This window comes from Amblyomma mixtum, chromosome 1, assembly GCF_055824585.1.
Source record: "Amblyomma mixtum isolate Tamu chromosome 1, ASM5582458v1, whole genome shotgun sequence".
NCBI classification, from domain to species: Eukaryota; Metazoa; Arthropoda; class Arachnida; order Ixodida; family Ixodidae; genus Amblyomma; species Amblyomma mixtum.
The window spans coordinates 205,437,393-205,461,530 of NC_143012.1; the positions used below are offsets into that span (position 1 = coordinate 205,437,393).

At 44.6% G+C, this 24,138-nt stretch overlaps 1 protein-coding gene across 1 annotated transcript in view; it reads right to left on the bottom strand.

The window, feature by feature from the left end:
* Nucleotides 1–1,318: 1,318 nt before the first annotated feature.
* The window catches only part of LOC149370622 (sodium-coupled monocarboxylate transporter 2-like), a 36,722-nt gene continuing 13,902 nt past the window's right edge, over nucleotides 1,319–24,138 (bottom strand). Inside the window, exons 8-13 of the mRNA XM_089578255.1 lie at nucleotides 23,937–24,035; nucleotides 15,013–15,099; nucleotides 11,847–12,019; nucleotides 6,532–6,635; nucleotides 1,673–1,773; nucleotides 1,319–1,327 (exon numbers count right to left, since the gene is read on the bottom strand). Coding sequence (XP_089434381.1) covers nucleotides 1,319–1,327; nucleotides 1,673–1,773; nucleotides 6,532–6,635; nucleotides 11,847–12,019; nucleotides 15,013–15,099; nucleotides 23,937–24,035 — 573 coding nt within the window. The remainder of the gene's footprint in view (nucleotides 1,328–1,672; nucleotides 1,774–6,531; nucleotides 6,636–11,846; nucleotides 12,020–15,012; nucleotides 15,100–23,936; nucleotides 24,036–24,138) is intronic.

A 24,138-nucleotide genomic window follows, 5' to 3' on the forward strand; every position in this document is an offset into this window, starting at 1 on the left:
CACCTGCCATCGCACGACAGTGGCGCATCGCTTAACCGCTGCACCACTGGGCAATGAACGGTATGAGTATTCTCAGGGATCCATGAATGTTAAGTAGGGAATGACCAATTTTGCATATATGGGCATTAACCTATTAAGCTGTCACGTTATACCTTTAAGGCAGAACCTATGTGTCAACTCCCATTTCTTTTCTCCGTCTTTGAAAAGTTTTTCATTAGGTGTTCAAGCCATCGGGAACATCATGTTGCCAGAAATTCTAAGTGATCTTGCGTTTTTAATGTATTGCCTTTCCGACCTCACAGTCAAGTTTCGCCTAAAAAAAATCAAAGGAAGAAAGAACAAATCTGGCATCATCAAGCCTCAAACTGCCAGTCGGAAGTCCCAAATGCGCTCACGAAGTACAGGGCAGCTTGAGTGCACCGAAGCTCAGGTTTTGAAGTGGCCGTACTGCAGATTTGAACAACACGGAAAGACTGGGACGAAATGAGCTATGTGCAAGGGTAGAAGAAAGGAAAAAGAGGAAGAGTGAGGTGAACTATAGAATCCGTACAAGGAGGGTGGCGGGGAAAGTCGAGTCCGTCCTTGCGGGAAGCGGCTAAGGGCGCGGACACTTCGTGAACTCAGTGCTCAGTCACGTGAAAAGTAAGGCTTCAAGCGCATCACATGCACGAGTTCAGAACGCTCACGCAGAGGGCCAACGGTGACAGTTACATCAGGAACAACTTCGCAGTTGACGCTGTTGAGGCGGTGCAGGACTTTGTGCCGACCAAAATACCTATGAAGGAACTTTCGGCATAGCCCCTTGCAGCGCACTGTGGTCTACACCCACACCTGGCCGCCCGGCTCGTAGTGCACGCCCCTGTGCCGAAGGTTACAGCCTCGGGTATCGGCTTGGCTCCTGAAGTAAGCTGTGGCCGGTAATAGCTTTTCCTGACTCAGGATAGGTTGCGAGTGAAACCAAGGTGGCCATGAAACTTGCTATTGTGAGAGAGGTACAACAGACCACTCATCCTATCTCTGCATGTTATACCACACATGAAGATTTTCTTGCGGGTGTTGTTTGGTCTCCAATCCACGCTTTTTCCTTCCGTGAGCTTATTACCATGGTGAAAGTTTGAACTGTTGCTAGACTGTTGAATTCTCTTCACATTAATCATTAGGCTACAAGCCGTTTTCACCAGGTCGGAAAAAAAAACGAGCCCAACTTTGGTTAGTTTCCTATCGGCGCAATGTATGATAATGATACAGTAAAATCGTCTGACGCCGTTAGCAGTAGCAAAGATAAAATTCCCTGGTAAAAACTGATAAAACGCTTGAGTCAACACACCTGTAAAATAAGCGGGAGTCGACAACTCAGAGCCCGTTTACGCTGTTAAGTGGAGCTTTGTTCCTATCAATTTGATGGCCGTAGCAGCATGGGCAACAGAACGAATACAAGTACGACTGCATTTGTTAAAATGACTTTTATTTTACACGTTATCGGTGTAGTAGGATAGCAAATCCAGCTTGCTTTTAAACATCAGTTTCTGTTATCTTTGCGATGAGGTTTTCATCTTCGTTATGTGGCCCTTCGTTTGTCGTCTTCTTGAACTTTTCTGCGTTCACTCTCTGGAAATAATATGGACATCATTTTAATTCCTTTGTTCAACAGTTCTATTTGTCGGCCGCTTACCTCCGGTTTCGCTTCTGTGGAAGGTTGTCGCTGCTTCTGCCATGAGCTTGTAAGAAGGTGGCTGCACAGCTGTGGTCGCGCATTCTCGTTTCTCATTTCGCCTAAAAGAAGAAAGAGGTTGATTTCACCTTTTTTTTTATACATTCTACGAGTGGTTCCCTGGCATGGAATATTGTGCCCATATAGCGGATGACCAGCTGAACTGGTTATTTTTTATATAGTTCAGGTTTGTCGCATTCTCAGGATGCTTACGTTCAGTTTTCTGGTTTTCCGATCTCATTGTGATCGCATTTTGATCACATTTGATAGACTGCAGCAAAAATAACACTGCATGGTTGGTTGTTAGTACGTCATGGAGGAACGGAAACGCTGCAAAACTGAAAGTTTTTTTTTTGTTCAAGAAGCAATGCACACGTATCGTCTACTAATAACTAAAAGTCATACTGTAACAGTTCAAGGGTCAGGTAGCAGTTACTTTACTGCGGTACCTACCGTTCAGGGTAGCCTCGCAAAAATTGTTCATATGTAACGGCTGCACAGTCACATTTTCTGTTTTCGTGAACTCTTAGTAAACTCAGCCGACGACGGGGATGTTTTCGCGTAATTTTGTCGTCTGTTTAGCGTTGAGGCAGCTCATTTAATTGCCGGCAACCTGTTAAGTTGTGCGGAAAACCCCAACAGCGTAATGCAATATGTTTGCTGTTATTTTGGACATACAAAAGCAGAATTGCTGAAGGAAAGTTCTGTATTCAGCAGGGAAATAATTGTGTACCAGCTCTTGAAAAAAGCAACCTAAGTTGACCTTAAGAGTACGACGTGATAGCATTATTGTGACGTCGACACATTTGAATAAAAATTTATTAGTAGTGATATTCCACTTCTCTTCGTTTGAATTTGGCTTGAGCCACTAGTTAGCCTCCCAGGGCCCTATTACAGCTGCTAAATTTACAGGCGGTACTCTGGTACTGCTGCGCATCCTGCCATGCCAAGCGCTACGGCACACATCAACATAGCGAGTCGACGAGCTCGTTAAGCTGTTCCTTAAAACTGCACTCATGACAGAGATAGCACAAAACAAGTCAAATGCTGTCATCAGTCGTTGAAATATTTTGCTTGGATGTGATAGGAAGCGGAAACAGTCCTTTCAAATTAGAGCATCTCTCAGGCCACCCTTAAAGCAGCAGGGTCTGCCCATCCAAACTCGTGCCAAACTGAGCCTTCGGTTTCTTTGAGCTCTGCTCCGCATGTGCCTGTTCATCGAAAGCGGTGGAAAGCTGCGCAAAAAAAGAGTGACACGCAGCATTCCTCTTTAGGCAACCGTGTACGGAAGTCGCGTGGCTGCGCATTTTAGCTGGTGATAAAGATCGAGTTTTCCAGCCAACATTCACTGCACTTTAGTTGTGCTACGTTATTTGGTAGCATCTAGCTGTCAAATTGCTTTCCGCTGCAACACGTCTATCTGGCAGCAGCTCGGACCTTGAGAAAAAGCGGCTGCTATATCGAGTGGCACCGTCCTGACCTCGAACTTCACATATTTTCGGTGACGTAATAGCTGCATGTCTGTAATGCATATATTCTAAAAAAATCTGGACACATGCACCTGGTGTCAAGCAGACACACATACAAAACTCATATCATCATGTGTGTGTGCGTGCGTGCGTGTAAGCGTGTGCGCGCGTGTGTGTGTGTGTGTGTGTGCGTGCGTGCGTGCGTGTGTGTGTGTGTGTGTGTGTGCGTGTGCGTGTGTGTGTGTGTGTGTGTGTGTGTGTGTGTGTGTGTGTGTGTGTGTGTGTGTGTGTGTGTGTGTGTGTGTGTGTGTAAGGAGCAGCACTGTAAGGAGGCAGACCAGCTCGGAGAAGGGAGGAGTAGATAGATGATCTGATGTCCGATGAGCAAAGAGATTTTAAACGAGAAACTAAATGAGCACTAAGGTAACAATCCCGTAACAAGTGACGGAGGTCTTCACATAGCACTTCACAGGAACAAGTTGAAGACGGAGAGCGGCCAAATGTATTAAAATAGAACGGAAATATACCACGCCCAGTAAGTGAAGTAAGGAGAGGATTGCTGGGTAGACGAATGGGGGGAATATTGTGTATCACGGATCCATTTCAATAATTCAGTGCCGCCGTTGCACTCGAGGCAAAAAATGCGCCAAGAACTATGTAAATGGGAATTCACGCAACGGTGTAAAGGGTAGAAGCGTGCAAACTGCCACACTGCGCTGCGCTACGAGCAGCTTGGTCGGCTAACTCGCTACCGAAAATTCCGTAATGACCCGGGATATGAAAGAAAAGAAATGAGGAGAGAGAAGACGAACGATAGAGACCTTTCTTAAAGAAAATAATTGTCGGGTTGTAAGACGTACCGAAGACAGGCCAGAAAGCAGAGATAGAGAATCAGAGTAAAAATAAACAGGCGTAGAGGGAGGGTTATGAATAGCATAAGCAACAGCAGAATGAAATGGAACAAGCACAGCGGCGTAGGTATTAGAGGGTGGTTCTAAAGAGAGATGATGAACGTATACAATCTTTTGTGCTCAGCTAACAACAACAAAAGGAGCACAAGCTGAGCAGCGAGTGAAAGACCCGTTAGTGTTAACATGCAGTGCTCGTTGACAAGAAAAAGATAGGGCTTCCTGAGAACTGATTTTAACAAAAGAAAATCTGAATTTCAGTGAGGGATGGTCGGACCAGGGATTAAATAAGGGTTGAATTTCAGATGGCTCATAAAGTGTATTGCCATACTACGGACTGCCGTAACATGAAAAGCATGAACTCTGCACATAACTGGTCTAGATAAATAGGAAAAGGAAAAATGTTTGCAGGAACATGAAGAGCAGCGGTTCGCGTAGTATTATAGGCACCAGTAAGAGCCAGAAGGAAGGGAAATTAGTTGAAGCGATAAAACGCGATCTCTTATTCGGGAAAGGGGGCAATGAAACTACCAGTCTGGGGCGGCATACGTAAATGTGAGAAGAATAATCTGATGGTAAATTTTGCGCATATGAGAAGGAGGAACACGAAAATAGAAATGGAATCAATAAAGTAGCTCGAATGTACATGCCAGAATTTTCGTTTGCAAATGGTTGACATGGGCAATAAAGCTTAAGCGAGAGTCAAAGAGAACGCCTAATTATTTAATACTCGGTTCACACTTGAGACTCTAAGTGTCTAGTCGAATAGTAGGCTTACGTTTCTGTAGCGCCGGGACTCCAAATAAAAACAAAACATGAGAACGATTTTCTGGGTTTAACTGAACGCGGGATATGGTACACCAGCTTTGGATTGAAGTTAAAACATTTGAATCTAGCGTTGACAAATCGAGGCTAGTTTTACCAGAGACAAGTATAATGGTTTTGTCTGCATATGCCTGAATGTAGATAGGTGAGGAGACAGGAAAGTTAATGCGACCGTAAAGTAAAATGTTCCAAGGTAATAGCGAAAGTGGAGAACCCTGAGGACGGCCGAGGGAAGAAGGCACAGAAAGAGTACACGAAGGAGATTGATAGGTCAAATGGCGGCTACGAAGGAAAGGCGCCAAAAAGGAATATAGACTTCCGTAACAACAATGTTTTCGTACAAAATACACAACCAAGGGGTGCCAAACACTACCTAATGAGCCTATAAAGTGCAAATAAATTAGAACCACAGAAATTTTTTTGTTTATAGTTATGCAAGAACTCCCGCGAATAATAGAGAGCCTGAACTGAACTTCGGCCATGCGTGAAACCATACTGATTTCTGTGAAGTAGTTTATTTTGGAACAGTAAGTAATGCAGCCGACCATATAGTAAACGCTAGAGCACTTTACCGAAAGGCGAAATAATGCAAATTGGTCGGTAAGAACTCGGAAGGTGCTTTGGCCTGTTTATTTTGAGAATAAAAGTAATCCTGCCAATTGTCCATGTCTCAGGAAAGTGACCCAAGTGGAAGGCAGAATTAAAGAGCGAGACGAAAAACGAGGGATGAGCGTTAAACAAGGCCACAACAAAACGAGGAGATATAAGATCGGGCTCAGGAGAAGACGGCAAATCTTGTGAATTGATTATAGCTTCGATCTCCGCAGCAGTGAATGGTAAATTTTGAACTGAGTTATTTTAAGGCTGCCCAGTAATGTCCCGAAAGTGTGGAAAGGAAGATCGTGGGAAGAATCACCTGTAGCGACGTGAGTACGAAGGAGCAGCTTTATACCATCAGGAATGTGTCAGTAAATGTGCCATCGGCTTACTGTAGAAGAGGAATAATGTAAGGGCAACTGAGCTTGCCAAAAGCATGTTTATATGGCTTACCAAAGAGATATTTACGTGTAGCTGTGGAGCAGCTCTGCTTTAATGAACTGTCATGTGTGGTTCTAATGTTAGATCAACATTCTGCTAGAGCTTTATAATAAATTGTACAGTGGAAAGTTCTCTGTGGAGCAGCTCTGCTTTAATGAACTGTCATGTGTGGTTCTAATGTTAGATCAACATTCTGCTAGAGCTTTATAATAAATTGTACAGTGGAAAGTTCTCTGCTAAGGGTCTGAAATGCTTTGGAAACGGTGACGAAGAGCGCTCACACGGGACCTCTCCATGCACAAATTAGACGTCCACCAAATGCGTGGCAGTCTAACGCAAAATGTGTTCGGTTGTACATCCATGCAATAAAGAAAAAATGGCGGCGATAGCACAGTGCATTCGTGCAGTGGCCAGCGAAGCTGACCTGTTCGCGCCACCGCGGGTTCGAAATCCAGGTGCAGGAATGTTTATTTTGCTTTTGCAAGTGTATGAGAGGCTTCAGACAAACATCGGCATTTTCATGATTGCTAGTGTAGTAGCCCTTTCGCACTAAAAGATTTTATGCGCAAAACTGAGGTACCTGTGAGAGCACTGAGCAGCACGCCGATGGCAACAGTTCCGACGAGAGAAAGTACACCGCTCCATAGGTACGATAGCCGAAAAAGGAAGAATGTCTCCTGTGATCTAAAAGAGAAGGAAAAAAAGCTTACTGCGTTGGTTTAAGCAACCATGGGATACTTAAAATTGTATTGCAGTCCTCTCATAGCGAGAGACCAAAATATAAAGGTTAATAATAATAATAATAATAATAATAATAATAATAATAATAATAATAATAATAATAATAATAATAATAATAATAATAATAATAACAATAATGTTTATTGCCACTTTGTAGATGATACAATATGGTTCAGGCCCGTCAAAGCCAACCAGTGCAGTGGTTGTCGCGCATAAAATACTGACAATACACAATTTAGTTTACAGTGAGATCGAAAAATGGACATCTTCACTTCTCTGATCGCCAGCAAGGACAACATTCATTCATGAAGATTATTCAGGAACCTCGGTACATAGCGTTGGGTCCGCCGTGATGGCTCAGGGGTTATGGTGCTCGGCTGCTGACCCGAAAGACGCTGGTTCGATCCAGGCCGTGGCGGTCGCATTATGATGGAGGCGAAATTTTAGAAGCTTGTGTTCTGTGCGATGTCAGTGCAAGTTAAAGAACCCCAGGTGGTCGAAATTTCCGGAGACCTTCACAACGGGGTCTCTAATAACCTGAGTCAATTTGGGCCGTTGAACCCCATAAACCAAACCAAACCATAGCGTCGACGATCATGCTCGGCGTATATGCTGCTATAGTTTCGGGCAATAAATATCGCTGACGGGGTCGTAGCAGGAGTACAGCACTTTGCGCAGTTCAATATTCTTTAGACCGTATGTACCTTAAAAGCAATTTCATTGAATACAAGATCACAGTCGAGCATATTTAGATACTCATAAAACTTACATTGGGAGCAAGAGATACGGTAGCTAACATTGGTGAAAACATCGTTTCAAATCTGTCTAAATGAAAGGAACAGCAAGCATGAACGATCAGCTTGCGTGAAAGAAAATTATGACAGTGGTTTATTAGCAGAGATGCGCGTAAGGCTGTGCAGGCTTGCGCAATTACCCGAAATCTTTCTCTGATTGGCTATACCGCGCCATTCAGCAATAAAAAATGACAACTTTTAACTATTACAAGTATTTCACACTTTTCGAGTATTCCTAAGGTGCACAATCACAATATTAACACGTAGGCACATGAAAGAATACAGCAATGGTAGAAGCAATATGTTTTCGGTAACTATACGCTTTTCTTTTTGTTAACAGATATGAAGCTATAGAAAAACTATTTCAAGACATTCTGACATTCTACATGTAATTTGGGAGCAACAGTATCATACTAGGTATGACTCCATGGCAAAACGGTGTCACTGGTATAGTGAAATACCCCCCAGTTGGAAAACCCATCCCTTAGATCATATGGATAAACGTTGCGGAGCCAGAATAGAACCCTGTGGAACACTTTCGTTTAGCAAAACACTTTGGCTGGCAATCTTTTGAAGCCACCTTGATCTAGTGCGATCAGGCAGGTAGTCATTACTGAGACAGGAGGGGACCGGGGAAATCAATGGGTTTGCGATTTTGTACGCAGAACACTCTGATCAAGTGAATAAAAGGCGAAGAAATAGGGAACAGATTAACCCTCCCTGATCGATCGCATCCTAATAAAATCGCAGTGCTCGTAGAGCGTCTGGTGCGTGCCGGGATCACTGGTGAAACCGAACTTGCTGCGTGATAACTTGTTATGAGCCTGAAGACAGCTCTGCATAATTATGGAGAGAAGTTTTTCTAATATTGCGTCGATAGCTGGCAAAATTTCAGCAGCGCGGAGTTGTTCTGTTTGTTTGTTTTTTGTTTTTCTACAGTATACCTTTGACTTCTTCATGCCGGTCCGTACAATCGATGTAGTAATAACTATACTGACATCTGCAAGCTTTAGTGCTCGACATTACGGCGCATTACATCATCAGACACATTACTTAACCCCAAAGACTTCCTTCTATGAAAACTAAATAAAATGGCAGGAACGTTTCTATACATTCATGCAAAATGGCCGAACCCGACATATATTTCATTTCATTTCATTTTATTACCTTAAAGACCCCCGAGGGGTATTAGATAAGGGGTTGGTACATATATTTTAGTGATCAAGTGTTAACACAACGAAACATGACTGGTGACATTACTGGCGAAGTTGGATGAGCACATCATGGCTGCGATGTCGCTGGGCAGATCTTTCCAGTCTGCTACCGCACGGGGAAAAAAAATGATGCGGTAAAGGTGGTAGTACGGGCACGAGGTCTGGAAACGAAATGGATGACGAGTGCGATGAGATATGTGGGCTGGAGGGACGATGTAGGGTGCGCGGCCTAGTGAACTATGGAAAAATTTATGGAGCAAGCAAAGGCTGGCAATGCGGTGACGAAGTGATAAGGGCAATAAGTCGGATTTAGCTTTCAACGCTTATACACTGATGTATTAAGAATATGATGATGGATGAATCTGGCTGCTCTGTTTTTGACTGGTTCAAGTGCATTTACAAGGTAAACTTGGTGCGGGTCCCAAATGAGTGAGGCATATTCTAATTTTGGTCTGAGAAGGGATTTGTATGCTCATTACTTTAGATCCTTAGGGGCTTGGGGGAGATGTTGTCTTAAAAATCCAAGTGTTTTATTAGCAGATGAAATGATGTTCGTAACTTGTGTGCTCCAGGACAAATCGCTACACAAAGTAATGCCTAAGTACTTGAATGATAGAACCGGGTGTACAGGGACGTTAACTATTAGGTATGGGAAGTGAAGCGGGTTGCGGCGACGCGTAAAGGACAAGATTTTATATTTATGTGGTTTAAGTTCCATTATCCAATCGGCACACCATTCCTGAATGCGGTTAAGGTCGTCGTAAAGAGATAAAGACACATATCACAAAGCATAGCGGCAACTGTATACAAAGGCGATGACAAGAACGAGTATAAAATGATAAGGACGTAGCACCGAAGTTTTGGCTGGCATTGTCTGAGGCAAATGTCGAATGACAACCTCTTAGTACGCTGATAGAGGACCAACTTTTGGATTGGTTGACTTCGACTATTTTTGTTTTCGTATAATACCGACGCTGTTCGGCCCAGAGCAAAGCAGAGGCGTGATTACGAGCCATCTAATAAGCTCTGCGAAAATTTCAGTTTTAAAACACCGATGGCAGCGCATCCTGGCTGGTTCAAAATTTTTGTGAATGCGGAAAAAACGGTTGAAGTTAACAAAGGCTCCGCTGTCTTTTCGGTCAAGATCCGAGTTTTTTTAAGTGACTGAGCCTTTTCCCTTTGCTACGCAATACACAAACCATTAATTTCTCTGTCGTCAGGACAAGTCAAAAACACATTCAAGTCGCAGCCACCTCTTAATGAGTGTATCACTAGTATATCGAACAGTTATATCTTCACGAGCTCCTCGGTGTCACTCCCGTGAGCATTATTGTCGCACAAAGTATGACACCTAAAAAGAAATAGTCTGGTATCCTTCACTAAATTACAAAACTGAATGTATCGCTTGGCTATGGCACACACTTGCCTAATCAGGATATTGAAACACAAAGGCATCGCCAAGAAATTAAACTTTAGTGGTGCAGAATTTATGGTTGCTTCGACAGCGTGTCTACCTCTCTGGTGGTCAACTTCCCGAAGCGACTCGTCGGCTCTGAGCAACGTTATGTGGAGGGCTCCGACTAATTAAAACCATGCTGGATTTATTTACTGCACACTAACATCGCACAGCACGCAGACGTTTTTCCGCCTCACTTTTTTCAAAATGCGGCCCCCACGGCGCCACGTTTGATCACAAGCTGTAGTTGATGTCAGGAACAAGGTCGAGAGGCAGAAGAACAAAACAGGGCAGGCGCCAGGAGAGGCGTTCTTGTTCCTCTCTCATCCTTGTTCCTTTCGCGCCGTCCTGACATCAACTACATCTATGAACTAACCAGCCCAAACCAAAGTACTACTCGATCACAAGACCATGGGATCAGCAGTGAATACAAAAGTCACTGAGCCCCACCGCTGCAAATCTGGTAGCTTTCATGTCTTCCCCCCCCCCCCCCCCCCCCCCAGCGCACACACACATCCTTTTATTTGTGGAACCTTTGCCGTAATTGCCTGCTTCCTGCTCTGCAACCTGCTCGGCTCATCATACGCATATATTGCAACGAGGCTTTCTTATGTTTGTTCATTTATGTTCCCTGTTTACGATTCCGGTACGCGGCCTTGCATAAAGTGCTGTGGAAGAATCCCAACCACGCGCGGAAGTTTCTGCAATGTTCGAGATATTTTTTAACTTTTCGCGTGTGCTATGGCGAAACTGCCTGGAACAATGGACATTTTTATCCCGATGACCGTAGAGTGCGCTTGCTACTTTCGCTGCCACTAGGTTGTGTTCGGTTCCTTGTCTTGCGGCAGCCTCACTTCATTATTTTGGGTCCCTCTTTGAGAGTGAAGAACATGACACCATGCTCTCTCCTCTCTCGTAAGCTCCAAGGAGAATGCATACCCGTCCCCTAACAGTGTATTTGTCGGTTGAGGTCTACCGTCGCTAGTATTGCCTATTAGATGCAAGGAAATGTCTGATAGCTACTGAAAGAATTCATCTCGGATAGCCTGAAACGCGTGGTTTTTGTGTTGAACACATCGAGCTTTTGTTTCCAATCCCTTTTCTGCAGTTCAATGTCTAAAAATCCTGAGATCATTGGCGCCCTCTACAGCATCGTAAGTCTGAACCGCGCCTTGGTCAGTTACTGAGCACCCGATGGCACCTGATGCCCCAGGTTCACATGGGAGGTGGCGGCCAAGTACATCACCCGGCGACAAACTTCCATTCTGATATGGAAGCGCGTTCAAGCTGTTAATGAATATCTTCAGAGTGATTGCGCCGAGGCTAGCACCGCCTCGCTCAACTTGGGCCCCGTTTACTGGGATCAGGCCGTACCCGAGAATATTTACATCGATACTTGTTTTTTGCTGCGAATATTTTGTCGCTATCAAGTCTTGACACTGGTGCAGGTGTGGCAGGTGCTTTACCTTTTTGCGATTGTTGCTTTCAAGCTATTTAACGTTAATGACTCCTTCTTAACCCGAGTTCTTCTAGTTCAGTAGCCTGCAGCAAAAGAATGCTTCAAATTTCACAAAGTGAATAGAACAAAGAATAAACGTGTTTAATGGCTATATTGTCCGGAGTTGTTCGTGTTGTTGCTTTGCTGGGCAAAGAATCCCCACAGTTATAATGCTATACGCATTGATCTTACGGAAGGGGTGATGAGAAATTCACGGTGTTCAGTGCTGATGCGTTCGCACTCCTGTTCCCGGGGCAGTAGTCGAGCGACATCGGCATTCGTCGAGGCTTCCTGCCAGTTCTAATCACCTGCGCCGTGTGCCAAAGCTGATAGATGACTGTTATCAGCGTCGCCAGGTCAGCACTCTGCAAAAAGCGCACTTATGATGATCTCCAGGCAGTGCTTACACTACAGAAAGTTAGTAGGCGTTGTTATATGAGTTTATTATCAGTTGCGTCTTTACTGATGACCGTTATCGAAAGGTGTAAGGCGCTTGCTTGTTTCAAACACGCTACATTGATTACTTTATTACTTGCGCAGCCCGATTTGAAAAGGAATGCAATAAATACGCAAAATAGAGTGCGAGGCTAAAAGTAAAACCTTTCCTTCAGACGACCTGCTTAAGCAAACAAAGGATCAATTGGCTCTATCGTGCATTAAACTGTCTTTCGTTCGTCATGGGTACGTTTTGAAGAGAGCTAAATTCAACTTGGGTCCTCAGCTGCATGTAGTGGGGCACAGACAATGCCGCTGTGCCTTTCTCGTCAATGCTCCAAACAGTCAGCGAGAAGACTCCCGTTGGCAGCGGCGCCTTCCAGCTGTGTGAGCTACCCGATCATCCACACGGCAGCAGCACACCGCGACGAACGGAACAGAAATCGGTGCACTAACTGTTCGGTTGGAATCGGTGGCACTAGCGCTAGAACTCGCTACATTAGAAATAAAACGTGTTAACAGTCAGCAAAAAAAAAAATCCAGATCATTTACAGCGTACATGGTAGTGACGTTCCCATCACTGATCTAATGAGGCGATCTCGCTCGAAGCGCTTTCAATCTTGCCGCAACTTTTTCATCCTCTTACAATGCTGCATTGTTCCATCCATGTTACCACACAAATAAATAAATAAGATATCTTGTGGAACGGACAGAAAACATAACGCAACAATTTTGCCACTTCGGTGCAGAGAAATATTTTAGCACTTTTCTTTGTCCCAAACACGATACAGCCCTGGACGATATCGGAATGGAAATCGCATCTGCATGGTATACTTTACTCCTCCAATTCTGAATCCTATCCACACTCATGCTTTTTTTTTTAAACATAGTGCGTTTGATTTTGCAAATTTCGCTTGCTGAAATTAAAACACACCGTTCTTTTTTCATTTTGTGCTTACTTTTTTGTTTCCTTGCGGCATCGCGACGTACAATGCAGTCTGCTTCTGCACCTCCTATCTTTGCTACCAAAGTGTGGCTAGCAGTAGTGGACGAATAAAATAAAAAAAAATCCGCTTAATTGCAAAAGGTACAGATTATCTTGATCTAGATGTTCTGAGCCCGATGACTTAGCGCAGATGTCTCAAACTCGTTTCACACTGCGGGTAGCACTGAATAATGTTTTCATTTCATTTTTGGGTTTAAGCTAAAAATTTTCGCCGTTATAGTGATTTATGTTCTCTCTTAGGTGTATTTTGTTATTTAAGCCACTGCTTAAGATTCTTATGAGCGTGAAATGTCAATGCCTTTTGAGGCCGCGTGGCTGTAGAGCCCGCAGTTGGCGATTACACTGTCAAAAAAGTGGCAGTGGTCAGATTATTCCCTGTTCGAACTCGTCAGCGTTCAAACGTAGGCTCCAAGTAAGGGCAGGGGCGGTGGGGCCGCACTTGAAGGGCGCGGTATCCATATCTTTTGCAGTTCTTCAGCCCAGACAAGTAGTAGGGTGTATAACTCTTTTTTGTCCAGCCTGAGCGAGTAATTTATAAAACCAAAAAGCAGATCTCTGCTTTTGGATATGTCCTAGTTGGATATGAGATTTGAGGCAGTACTACGGACGCAAATTCGCTCACGCACACGAAAGAAAAAGCCGTCGCATAGGAAAGAATTACCCTCCTGCACAATTTCGCAGGTCAACACGTTTATAGGCATCGCACACTCATCCTGGTGAAAGGACGCCTTAATTTATCAGCGCACTCTAGGCAGAATATGGAAGCCTCTTTGCGATTTACCCTTTCTGAAAGTACACTTGCCGAATAACAGTCATCACTGACTTATTCTAAGGCAACGGCCTCACTACGGTCGCTTATGTACTACCTCGGAAGGAGAAGATTGGTTACAGGCGACCCTTAGAATTAAAAAATTCAGAAATTTCATAATAGTCGGGATACGCAACACGGTCCTTTGGTCGCTCAAAAATGTAAGTGATGATTACACTAAACCCTAAAGAGAAATTTGACGCTTAATCTGGTTTTGAGAGCACAGTGAGAAGCATGCCGGTTTTTCGCACAAGGCCTCTAAACAATCGCACCGAACAAATGTTCCTCATTGGTGTAGAGCGGCGCGTTAGAACCACTTCCCGGTAGCGGCGTCCTGTCCAGCCTTTGCTGCTCCCTGCACGAAAGCGTTGTAGCGCAAAGTCTCATAGCTTCAAGGAGGAAAGCTCAGGCCACAAAGGACACGCCCGTGTTTGGAGCGGGTCACAAGGCGCGTGGCCCTAACATTCAGTACAACGCCTGCCGTGGGCGTCGCAAACGGCGTAAACAGCGTGGTCTCTACAAACGGCGCAATAGACGCTCATGTATGTGTTGGTTGGCGGTTCGAAAGCCGATTAATGGCGTACTAAAGTTGCGACTGGCAGTTTTGTGGTGAACCTTACGCTCATACAAACATAATCAGCCACGCACCTGTGTGGCATTAGAGGGGCCCACAATCTTTCCGCAAGTAATTGCCTCATCTGGGCAAGGCAGTGCGTCGTTTTCAAAAAATCCTCCACCGTGCGCCATTGTTAAACGGCGGGATTGTTGGGGTATCTGCCTGCTACCGCATCTTACGTAGTCGCTTTTGCGCAGGTGGTTGCAGCGCACGTTCTGAGCATGACGGCTGCCTGTAAGCACGTTGTAGGAAGTGATTACGCTACAGCCGGCGCGAACTGAGCGGGACCCCTCTCCCCTGCTTCACCACACCCTCCTCTATGCGCTCCTCCACCTTTCTATTGCTGCCCTTGCCTGGTTATTACCCAACCTATATGATTCGCTGTGCTCTTTCCTTTGCTATAGAAGCGAATTTTATGCTTTCCACGAATACCGAGATACATTACTATAACGCAATAGATTAGACGGCAACAGAACACAAAAAAAGTACGTACCTTTGAATGGACGAATGGAAACAACACCGCCAGAATGCACAAGCCCACAAAGGGTGCTGTCAACCCAGAGTTCACCATCATGAATATCTGTCGAGAAAGAAACTACTGATTGTCGTGCCAGTAAGCGGGCTTCAGGCAAAGGTGATAATGTCGGCACTATGGTCACCGCCATCTCTCATCAGCAGAGAACACAGATAATTGCACTTTACGACTGAAAACAGCTCCTACGAAAGCCCTTTTATAACAGCCACTCAGTAGCACTATGTTGAGGGCTTTACACCGTCAGGTATTAAACAGTACCATTCTGGCATAATGTCATGACTGACAGCCGTTAAAACAGCCTTTGCAGCAGAGGAGACTGCAATGTAAGTAGTCCACGCTTACGCCCCGGACAACAGCAAAGAAGAGAACTTTATTAGTTGGATGGGGGATGGCGAGATATCCCTCCCTTGCAATACAGGCTTTATTAATTATTTCATTCATTGGTGAGATGAGGCGTCGTAAGCAGCCTTGTGTCGAAACATTTTACTTCGGGGTTCTTTTTAGGACAGGCCTATCCGAATGGCTTGGAATGTCGAACTCAACGAAGAGCTCAAAACAAAGCATTGTTTCGTCTAAACAGTTACTACTGCTTCTTTAGCGCGTGTATTAGATCGACAGCAAAACCTCCTCTCTGCTTCCGCAGTCTTAATGTTCCCGAGTCAAATGTAGAAAACTTGTTTCACCGTTATAACTGCCGAAGCGCTTCTCGTTGGTGCCTTCTTCAGGCGTCTCGTCTTTTTTTTTTTGCTTTCGCGCTACTGTGCCAGTCATATTTCGCCAGGATTCGCAAGCAATTTTGGAACGCTGAAAACATTTTGTCGCCCAGTGACATAATAAATGTCAGTCGACTACTAATATCTCCACATAAGTCCGCTTTTTGTGCTTAAATAAATGCCTTTAAATCTCCGATATCGCCTGGCTTATTTACAAATCATCGTCAAGCAACACAGGTCGCTCCCTGTACCTCCTCTGCCGGAGTAATAGAAATAACCGGTAAGCCCAGCTGTCATCTATTACTCTGGTTATATGGATACCGTATAGACGCACACTTGCGAGGCTTCCTTCCCTCGCGACTAAGTGGAAGTACACAACCTTTTTTTTTTGCCCAGTTCTAAAACTGACAAGAACCTGACACCTGGCTGTAGTGGGTCTTTCACCAGACAGTTTGCATTCCATCATGCTCGGACGCAGGCATCGCGTCATCTGTGTCTTCTATACCTGATTGAATCAGCTAACCTCGATCCCGGCCGCGGCGGCTGAATTTCTTTGGAGGAGAAATTCTAGAGGCCCGTGTACTGTGCGATGTCCGTGCACGTTAAAAAACCCCAGGTTGTCGAAATTTCCGGAGACCTCCACTACGGCGTCTCTCATAGCCTTAGTCGCTTTGGGACGTTAAATCCCATAAACCAAACCAAACCATCGTTTCCTGCATATAACCCGCACCCTTATTTCACTGATGTACCAATTTCCCCTTTACGCGCAGCGTCAATAAACAGGGCTAAAAAAAGGTACGCAAGAGGTTTCTGCCTTTTGAAGTTTGAGCAGCCTGCAAATAGTATGAATGCTGAGATCACCTAAAAGAAGGCAAAATTCAGGACGGCTACAGCGAACAGGCTCTGGTCGGAAGTGCGCCTTGCTACCCTCTGTTCGGCGATGTGCTCAACAAGCAGCTATGCTGCTCATGAGGACCGAAGGAAAATGCTGGGAAGTATTCTTAGCTTTTTTTTTAAGTGGTTGCAAATGCGGCTCACTCTGCAGCAACGTGCGACTCCTGGGGCTTCAGTGCCTGGGCACAGCGACCCACCACAACAGCGCCAGGGTAACGGCAAACGAGAAGAGAGATTGAAATTATTGTTTCACGTTTCGCACCTCATGTGTCCTGCTCTGCGCACTCAATATTTTTTCCAACAACTCTCACCACACCTCTGCCACCCTGTGCCGACATTAAGCGCCTGATTTTTTGTTTTACATTCATAGATTTATATTAAAAAAAAAGCAAAAGAAAAGTTGGTGACGTCTGTGCAAGTGGACTGCACTGCATGGCGGACGTTATGTATGTCGCAGAACTGAATAATTAGAATCATAATTAACTACAAATAACTACTCGGGACTTTTGTTTGAGATATAGGAGCCAAGGTTATACAGCGAAATGGAAAGCCGGCTACATCGAAGATAAGCTTATTTTTTAGATTTTCTTAATCGGCAGTGTACTTCGAAATACCAGACTTCAAAAATATGCATTTGAAAGCTAGTTGGGTTGAACTTCCCGCATTGGATATATAGGGTGTTTCAGCGAACGCTTTCAAAAATTTTCAAAGATAAGCTTTTTGGGGTGAAAATATGGCCTTTGAAGCATAGAATCAACAGTGTTGGCGGACGTCAGAAAACCGGTAACTCGTCTCATGTATTAAGCTGGTTAACTAATTTTTAGTTTGATTTGTTAGGATTTAACGTTCCAAAACGGCTCAGGCTATGAGAGGCGCCGTAGTGAAGGGCTCCGGAAATTTCGACCACCTGGGGTTCTTTAACGTGCACTGACATCGCACAGTACACGGGCCTCCAGAATTTCGCCTCTATGGAAATTCGGGCGTCGCGGCCGCGATCGAACCCGCGTTTTTCGGGTTATCAGCCGAGCGCCGTAACCACTGAGCCACCGAGGCGGGTTCAACTAACAAATTTTTTAATAATGAACTTTTTAACTGGTAAAGTTAAGTGCCTAGTTGCGATTAGAGATTTGTAGCCAGCCGTTAGTAATAGCCTTATCAGTTTTTAAAATTTCGAAAGCGCGACTACCCCGATTACCATTGGAGGTGCAGCTCGACAAAATTTGGATTTTTCGACTAGTCAGGTGCACTGGAGGGGTTGCTTTGCCTGCGTGCTTTCGAAAGCGCATGAATTTTTGCTTGATACAGTCAAATTTTGTCCAGCCACAGCAGCGAGAGTAATCGCGTTTTCGAAATTCTAAAAACTGATATGCCCCGCCGCGGTGGCTAAGTGGTTACGGCGCTCGGCTGCTGGCCCGAAAGACGCGGGTTCGATCCCGACCGCGGCGGCTGAATTTCTTGAAGGCGAAATTCTAGAGGCCCGTGTGCTGTGCGATGTCAGTGCACGTTAAAGAACCCTAGGTGGTCGAAATTTCCGGAGCCCTTCACTACGGCGTCTCTCATAGCCTCAGTCGCTTTGGGACGTTAAACCCCAATAAACCAATAAACCAATAAAACTGATATGGATATTACTAACGACCGGCTACAAGTCTAATTAAAACTATTTGCCTATAAATGACAGTTAAAAAGTTAGTTATCAGAAGTTAGTTAACCAGCTTGCTACTTAAGTCAATTCTCCGGCTTTCCGGTGTCCGCTACCACTGTAATACTACGCCGCAAAAGTCATAATTTTACCCTAAAGAACCTATTTTTGAAAATTTCTGAGAAATGTTTAATGTTAAATATTTAATGCTTGACTGATGCTTGGGCGAGTTGGTATGCCGTGTTAAAGAAGAACAGCGCGAAATAGACAAGGACTAAAGGAAGCGCCTGTCTGTGTGTATCTACCTTTAGTCCTTGTCTATTTCGCGCTGTTCTTCTTGGAGTTGCGCGTGCTTTTGTCGGGAAAGTTAAGTTCTTCTACATCGTCAAATACAGAAACACCGTCTGTATTTGATGCATAAAAAGTGCGACAGACTGAGTTTTAGAAATATGCTAGGCGGGAAAGCCACCTTCATGAGTTTAAAATGCGCATATTCGGCCTCCGATATTTCGAACCATACTGCGGATTAACAATATTTAAAACCAGGACTCACCTGCAATGCAGGCGGCCTACAATTTCGTAATATAGCCTCGTCCCGTAAATCCCAAATAATGTCCACCTTGCTACAAAATCCGCCTGCACAAACTGCAGCGACGTATCTCTTACTGTTTTGTAAAATGAAAATCTGTACTGTAAACTTTAAAAAAAATAGCAGAGTGTATTTACTTTCTTTCGTGCTTTGACACAGTTTTACGCGTAAATAACGATGCTAAAGTTTTCATGCAGAAATATATTTTTTGGCTCATGTTACGCTTGATTTCACAATGTTTACATTCCCAGCAATACTGCTTAAAAAAAAATTGGAGCTAATAAATAAAATGCATATTGTTGCTGTCTCTGCTGACACACTGTGTCATACGGTTTCTTCTTGTCACACGTGTTACAGGTTAAGGAATGAAGGAAACGCATGTATTGTAGGGTGTTTATATCTACGAACAAATCCGCTTTCGATCAAGGCCATTTTGAAAGGGGGCCATTAAGATTACGTGCAAGAGATTGCTCATAGTATCTGGTAACGCGTTCGTCTTACCCTTGTGACCGATCCCATGTATACGCACAGTGTGCTGTAGATGGTCATTGTGACCCCCAAGATCAGTGCTTGAAATGGAAGAAAATACAGCGCTGTAAAAACACGAAAGTTTAAAGCAAAAGACGACTGAAAACTCAAACACTTGGAAAGTTACTTGGGAATATTTGGCACATGTTACACGGCGGATGAAACAGCGGTTGCGCTGACAACCACGGTTATCAGGAACCCAGCTTTGCTACCTCGGTTTTGGCCTTTAACCGAGGATTAGTGATTGTACAGCCAACTACTGAGAAATTTTGGGGGCTAACCAGCAAAAGTGTATTGTCAGGGAAGAAACTGTGATTTTTATTTACTTTTCTTCTTCGATCCCGGCCGCGGCGGCTAGAATTTCTTTGGAGGAGAAATTCTAGAGGCCCGTTTATTGTGCGAAGTCAGTGTACGTTAAAGAACCCCAGGTGGTCGAAATTTCCGGAGCCCTTCACTACGGCGTCTCTCATAGCCTGTGTCGCTTTGGGACGTTAAACCGCATAAACCAACCAACCAACTTTTTTTCTAACATTTTGAGGGGTTTTCCATGTATTTGTATTGCATTGTATTTATTTGCATTTCTCGTGATAATTTATGAAGTGAAAAGGTGATGATTATTCATGCGTTATCTTTCTATTGCCTTTTTCCAATGCCTCTTCAAATTGTCCCCATAATTGTCACTGTCCTTTTTGTAGTCTTGAAATAGTGTTTATGACTGGTCGACTGCGGCCAAAACCCACTCCTGTAAAAATCTCTGAAGAAGGGATTGGCACTATAAATAAATAAATAAATAAATAAATAAATAAATAAATAAATAAATAAATAAATAAATAAATAAATAAATAAATAAATAAATAAATAAATAAATAAATAAATAAATAAATAAATAAATAAATAAATAAATAAATAAATAAATAAATAAATGGCGGCTTTGTCGACAGAGCTTGATCGTCGGCGTCCGAGGGCGAAAAGCGCACACACTGGCCGGCTTCAACAGTGCGCATTTTTCACACACTAAAATGGGTAGCGTCTAGAGTGCCGTCCGACGGCGCTTTTGTAGAGCCTTCGACTACCGTAAGACGGCGGAGCAACAGGGTGCTGCAGCGCCGTTCCATAGCGCTCAAACTAAGCGTTCTAGCTCCGTAAAATCGAAAAAGGTCCTGTTCTTGTCGCATCATGAAAGTAGGCGGCAAGATCGCAACGCTCGGTGCGCAGGATGCCGCCATCTTACCGCAGTGGCGCAGCCCGTACGCATGGCTGAGGACTGCGCGCTGCCTTACATTGCTTTTCTCAAATAGTGCTGCATGTGAACGTGCTTTTGTTGGATATTCAATTGCGCGGTTTGATGTGTCATGAGTGGTTTTCTCCATATTTGCCGGTATGCATCTGAAGTCTGTAGTGAGGCACCCGTAAGAACCTCACTCCTCTACGCGCACGCAATGAACTACGTGAAAGTGAAAGAGATAAATTAAATTCATGCATGCATCAAATGCTTCTGAGTACCAAAGGCAAAACGTAGGCTAAAATTGTTATATCTTCGAGGACGTGTGCTAATTTCAGAAGTCTTGTTTGTATCCAGAACGTCAGAAGTTCATATAAAGCGAATGCTGTCCTGCCAAGCAGGAATGATTCTTGATTCTACTTAAGCCCTGAAAACCGGAAAAACCAGGACAGGGTTTAAAGAGCGAATAAAAGTCGAAACTTAAATTACCTCTCGCCATCATGCAGTTCTTAGACAGAAGCAGACATTACTTATTGGAGTCACGAAAAAAATTTCGTGCATGCCGGATGCGTTGCAAATGTGGGATGTGTGAAAGCACACTTGTTCAGCATGCAGTTGCACACCTAGAAGGTTCAACTGGGACCAGCGAAAATAAGGAGGCAGGCGCAATGATGCACTTAAGGCGGGTAAAACCCAGTGCGACCATTCCACAGAGCAGCTTGTGACTAGGTCTCCTGAAATATGCATCGGTATCTAATCATTCATGTGTAACCTCCCTAAGCCGTAGAGGCTATGTGCAGCGTCACAGTGGAGGGCACCGGGGAAGAACTTCGACTTCTTGAGCTTTTTTTTTTTTTTTAACGTGCGCTACCGTCGCACAACAAACCAGTGTTTTTTCATTCCGGCTACAGCGAAATGTGACTGCCGCTACCGGCATTCAATGCCGGATCCAAGGGCCCAGCAACCATATGCCAATGCAACTGTTCTACCGCAGTGGGTGTCAGCTATTAGGCTAAAGCAAAGTGGAGAGCAGAATAAGCCGTTAAAGGTCCTTTTGATTGTTAGGGATGATATCAGCCAAGCAAACGAAGGGAAGTAGCTCCTTCCACAGCACATGCTTCTCAGCCTTTTTGCTTCGCGGTGAAATCACATCGACGTACAAGATGGCGGCTTGGGAGTTAATCGTAGATGAGACGGTGCTGAAAGGAGGGGAGGTGAAACATAGTCAATAATGCTGAAAGCTGCTCGTGGAATAATTGGGATTCAACGTAACATGTACTCGAAAACATGAAAAATAACATTGCACATGGTGGGCATATTTCGTTTCCTTTGGAGATGAAACTCTTATTTTTAAAGAAAAGAATTCCTGGAACATAACAACATGGAGGGCACAGTAGAGTGTGGCATATATTTATCGAGCGATAGAAAGAACCCCCTCCCCAATTCCCGATATCACCTGACTACGTGGCAAGTAGCAGCAAGCAACACCACTTATATTATTAAGCTGAGCATGTTATACAACAAATAGCCTAGGCAAGGTTTCATGTGTGATGGTTAGCAATTACTAACTACGAAAACTACAGCCGATATTACACTGCGGCTAAAGGGCGCAAATGGTGTGGATTTCCGAGTCACTCCGTCGTATTGGTACAGATGACTAGTTCCTCAACTGTTGATGTGTTTAAAAGCCGCCGAGAAACACAACATTCTGATGGAGAAAACTGTGAATAAAACCCCGTCACAACTGCTGTTTTACAATTTTTGCTTTGCTCAGGAAATATTTGAAAAGTTTATTTGGTCGATCAAGCAGCTTTCGAAGCACCATCTCATTTCGCAATGGTGTTTTGATCCTTCATGCGCAAGCCTTCGAAGAAGTTAGTCCTTAAAGTGTTTAGCCTTCGTGATAGCCGGCTCCTCTAGCATTTATAAAAACCACGAACAGCCGAGCGCACTTTGGACGGTCATGTGTTCGGGCCATTGTTGTTCCTACATACGAGCATTCCCCCTACGTCCTTGTCTCTTTCTGGCGCGGCTTAAGCGTTGAGCACAGACACACCACTCAGCATTAATGTTCCCGTCCATATTCAGACACTATAGATTATATATTATGATGCGAATGGCTCAATCGTCGACGTTGCCATCTCACGCTGAGAACAAAAATTTGCGTTCCCCTTTCTGCAATTAATGTCACCAAGATGACCACAGGCGCAAGGAGCAAGGTGTCCTGTAATTTGCGAAATATATGTGCGATCTATCATTTCATGATACAGATTGACTTTGGAGCGGGCGCTGCAGAGTTGGGGGGGAGGGCAGGGGATGTATAGCAGCTGTAAATGGCATGCTCCTCGCAAAGAGCTACGGGGAAAGGTTTGGGAGCTCTTCTATTCCTCTCCCTATAATTTTAAGGATGAAATGCTTTTAGCTCCCGTTGTCGGCAGTGTGGTGACGTCACGCCGAGACCGAGAGCCAACATCCGGACACTGAATTCTACTCATCCGGGCACTGAAACGAGAGCAGCTGGGCACCGTACGAGATTTAACGAGACTGTCTAAGAGAGGGCCTCTTAGAGCAAGAGGGGAGCTCCAGGACGTGAAGGGCTTTGGGCGGACACGGCCGGGCTGAATGCAGAGGAGCGCATTCAGCCTTCAGCTCATGACACTTCGCCCTTTGGCAGGCAGATGTATACACGCTCGCGGGGTATTCGAACGCGCTGCATATACATTCTTGTCAGGCCAGCGTCTCGTCGTGTCCGCCTACGCTTCTGCCTCGTCCTGCATTTCAACGCCGCCACCGTTAGAGCTGCTTAAGCCGAGCAATGGAGCCTGATAAAAGGAGAGGTAGGAAGCGTCTTGCGGAAAGCGATCGCTTTGCGAGTGATACGCCACAGCAGAAGAGTGCTCGCCGTAAACATTTCATGCTTACTCTACTCTCGGTTACGGGAGAGGCAGAGATTTTTTTTCAGTGTGAAGTGACGCCAGAACGGCGGCTTGATCTTGAATGCTTCACGTTTATGACCTTTCTTGCTTCATCAAATGATGTTTCGTTTAGCTAGCCCCTAACACGAGCCAAAGCGAAAATCTCTTAAACGTCTCGAGCTCCTCATACGCGTCCTTAAATAAGCCGAGTAACTTCAGAAGACACGAGCTGCGAAAACGATCAGCAAAATGACGAAACGGGAACTGATCCAATAACGCGGGGATTATCGCAGTTTGAAAAGAACACGTGATAAAGAACAGTGCGAAATTCCAGAATTCCATCGCATCCTCCCAGCGCTCAGCGTAACGACGTTTATCTTACGTATAAGCATCTTGTTGCAGCACTGACAACCCCGGCGAGAAAAAGGCCGACGAATCCAGGAATATTAACCAGATAAGTGTTGATATAATACGGCAAGATCTGTAAAGAAATGTTTCACAACATAAAACACAAAGGTATGGACAACAAGGCCTTACGGCAGAACCCGTTCACAACTTTCTAGTGGCCGAGGGGTTTATGCTGT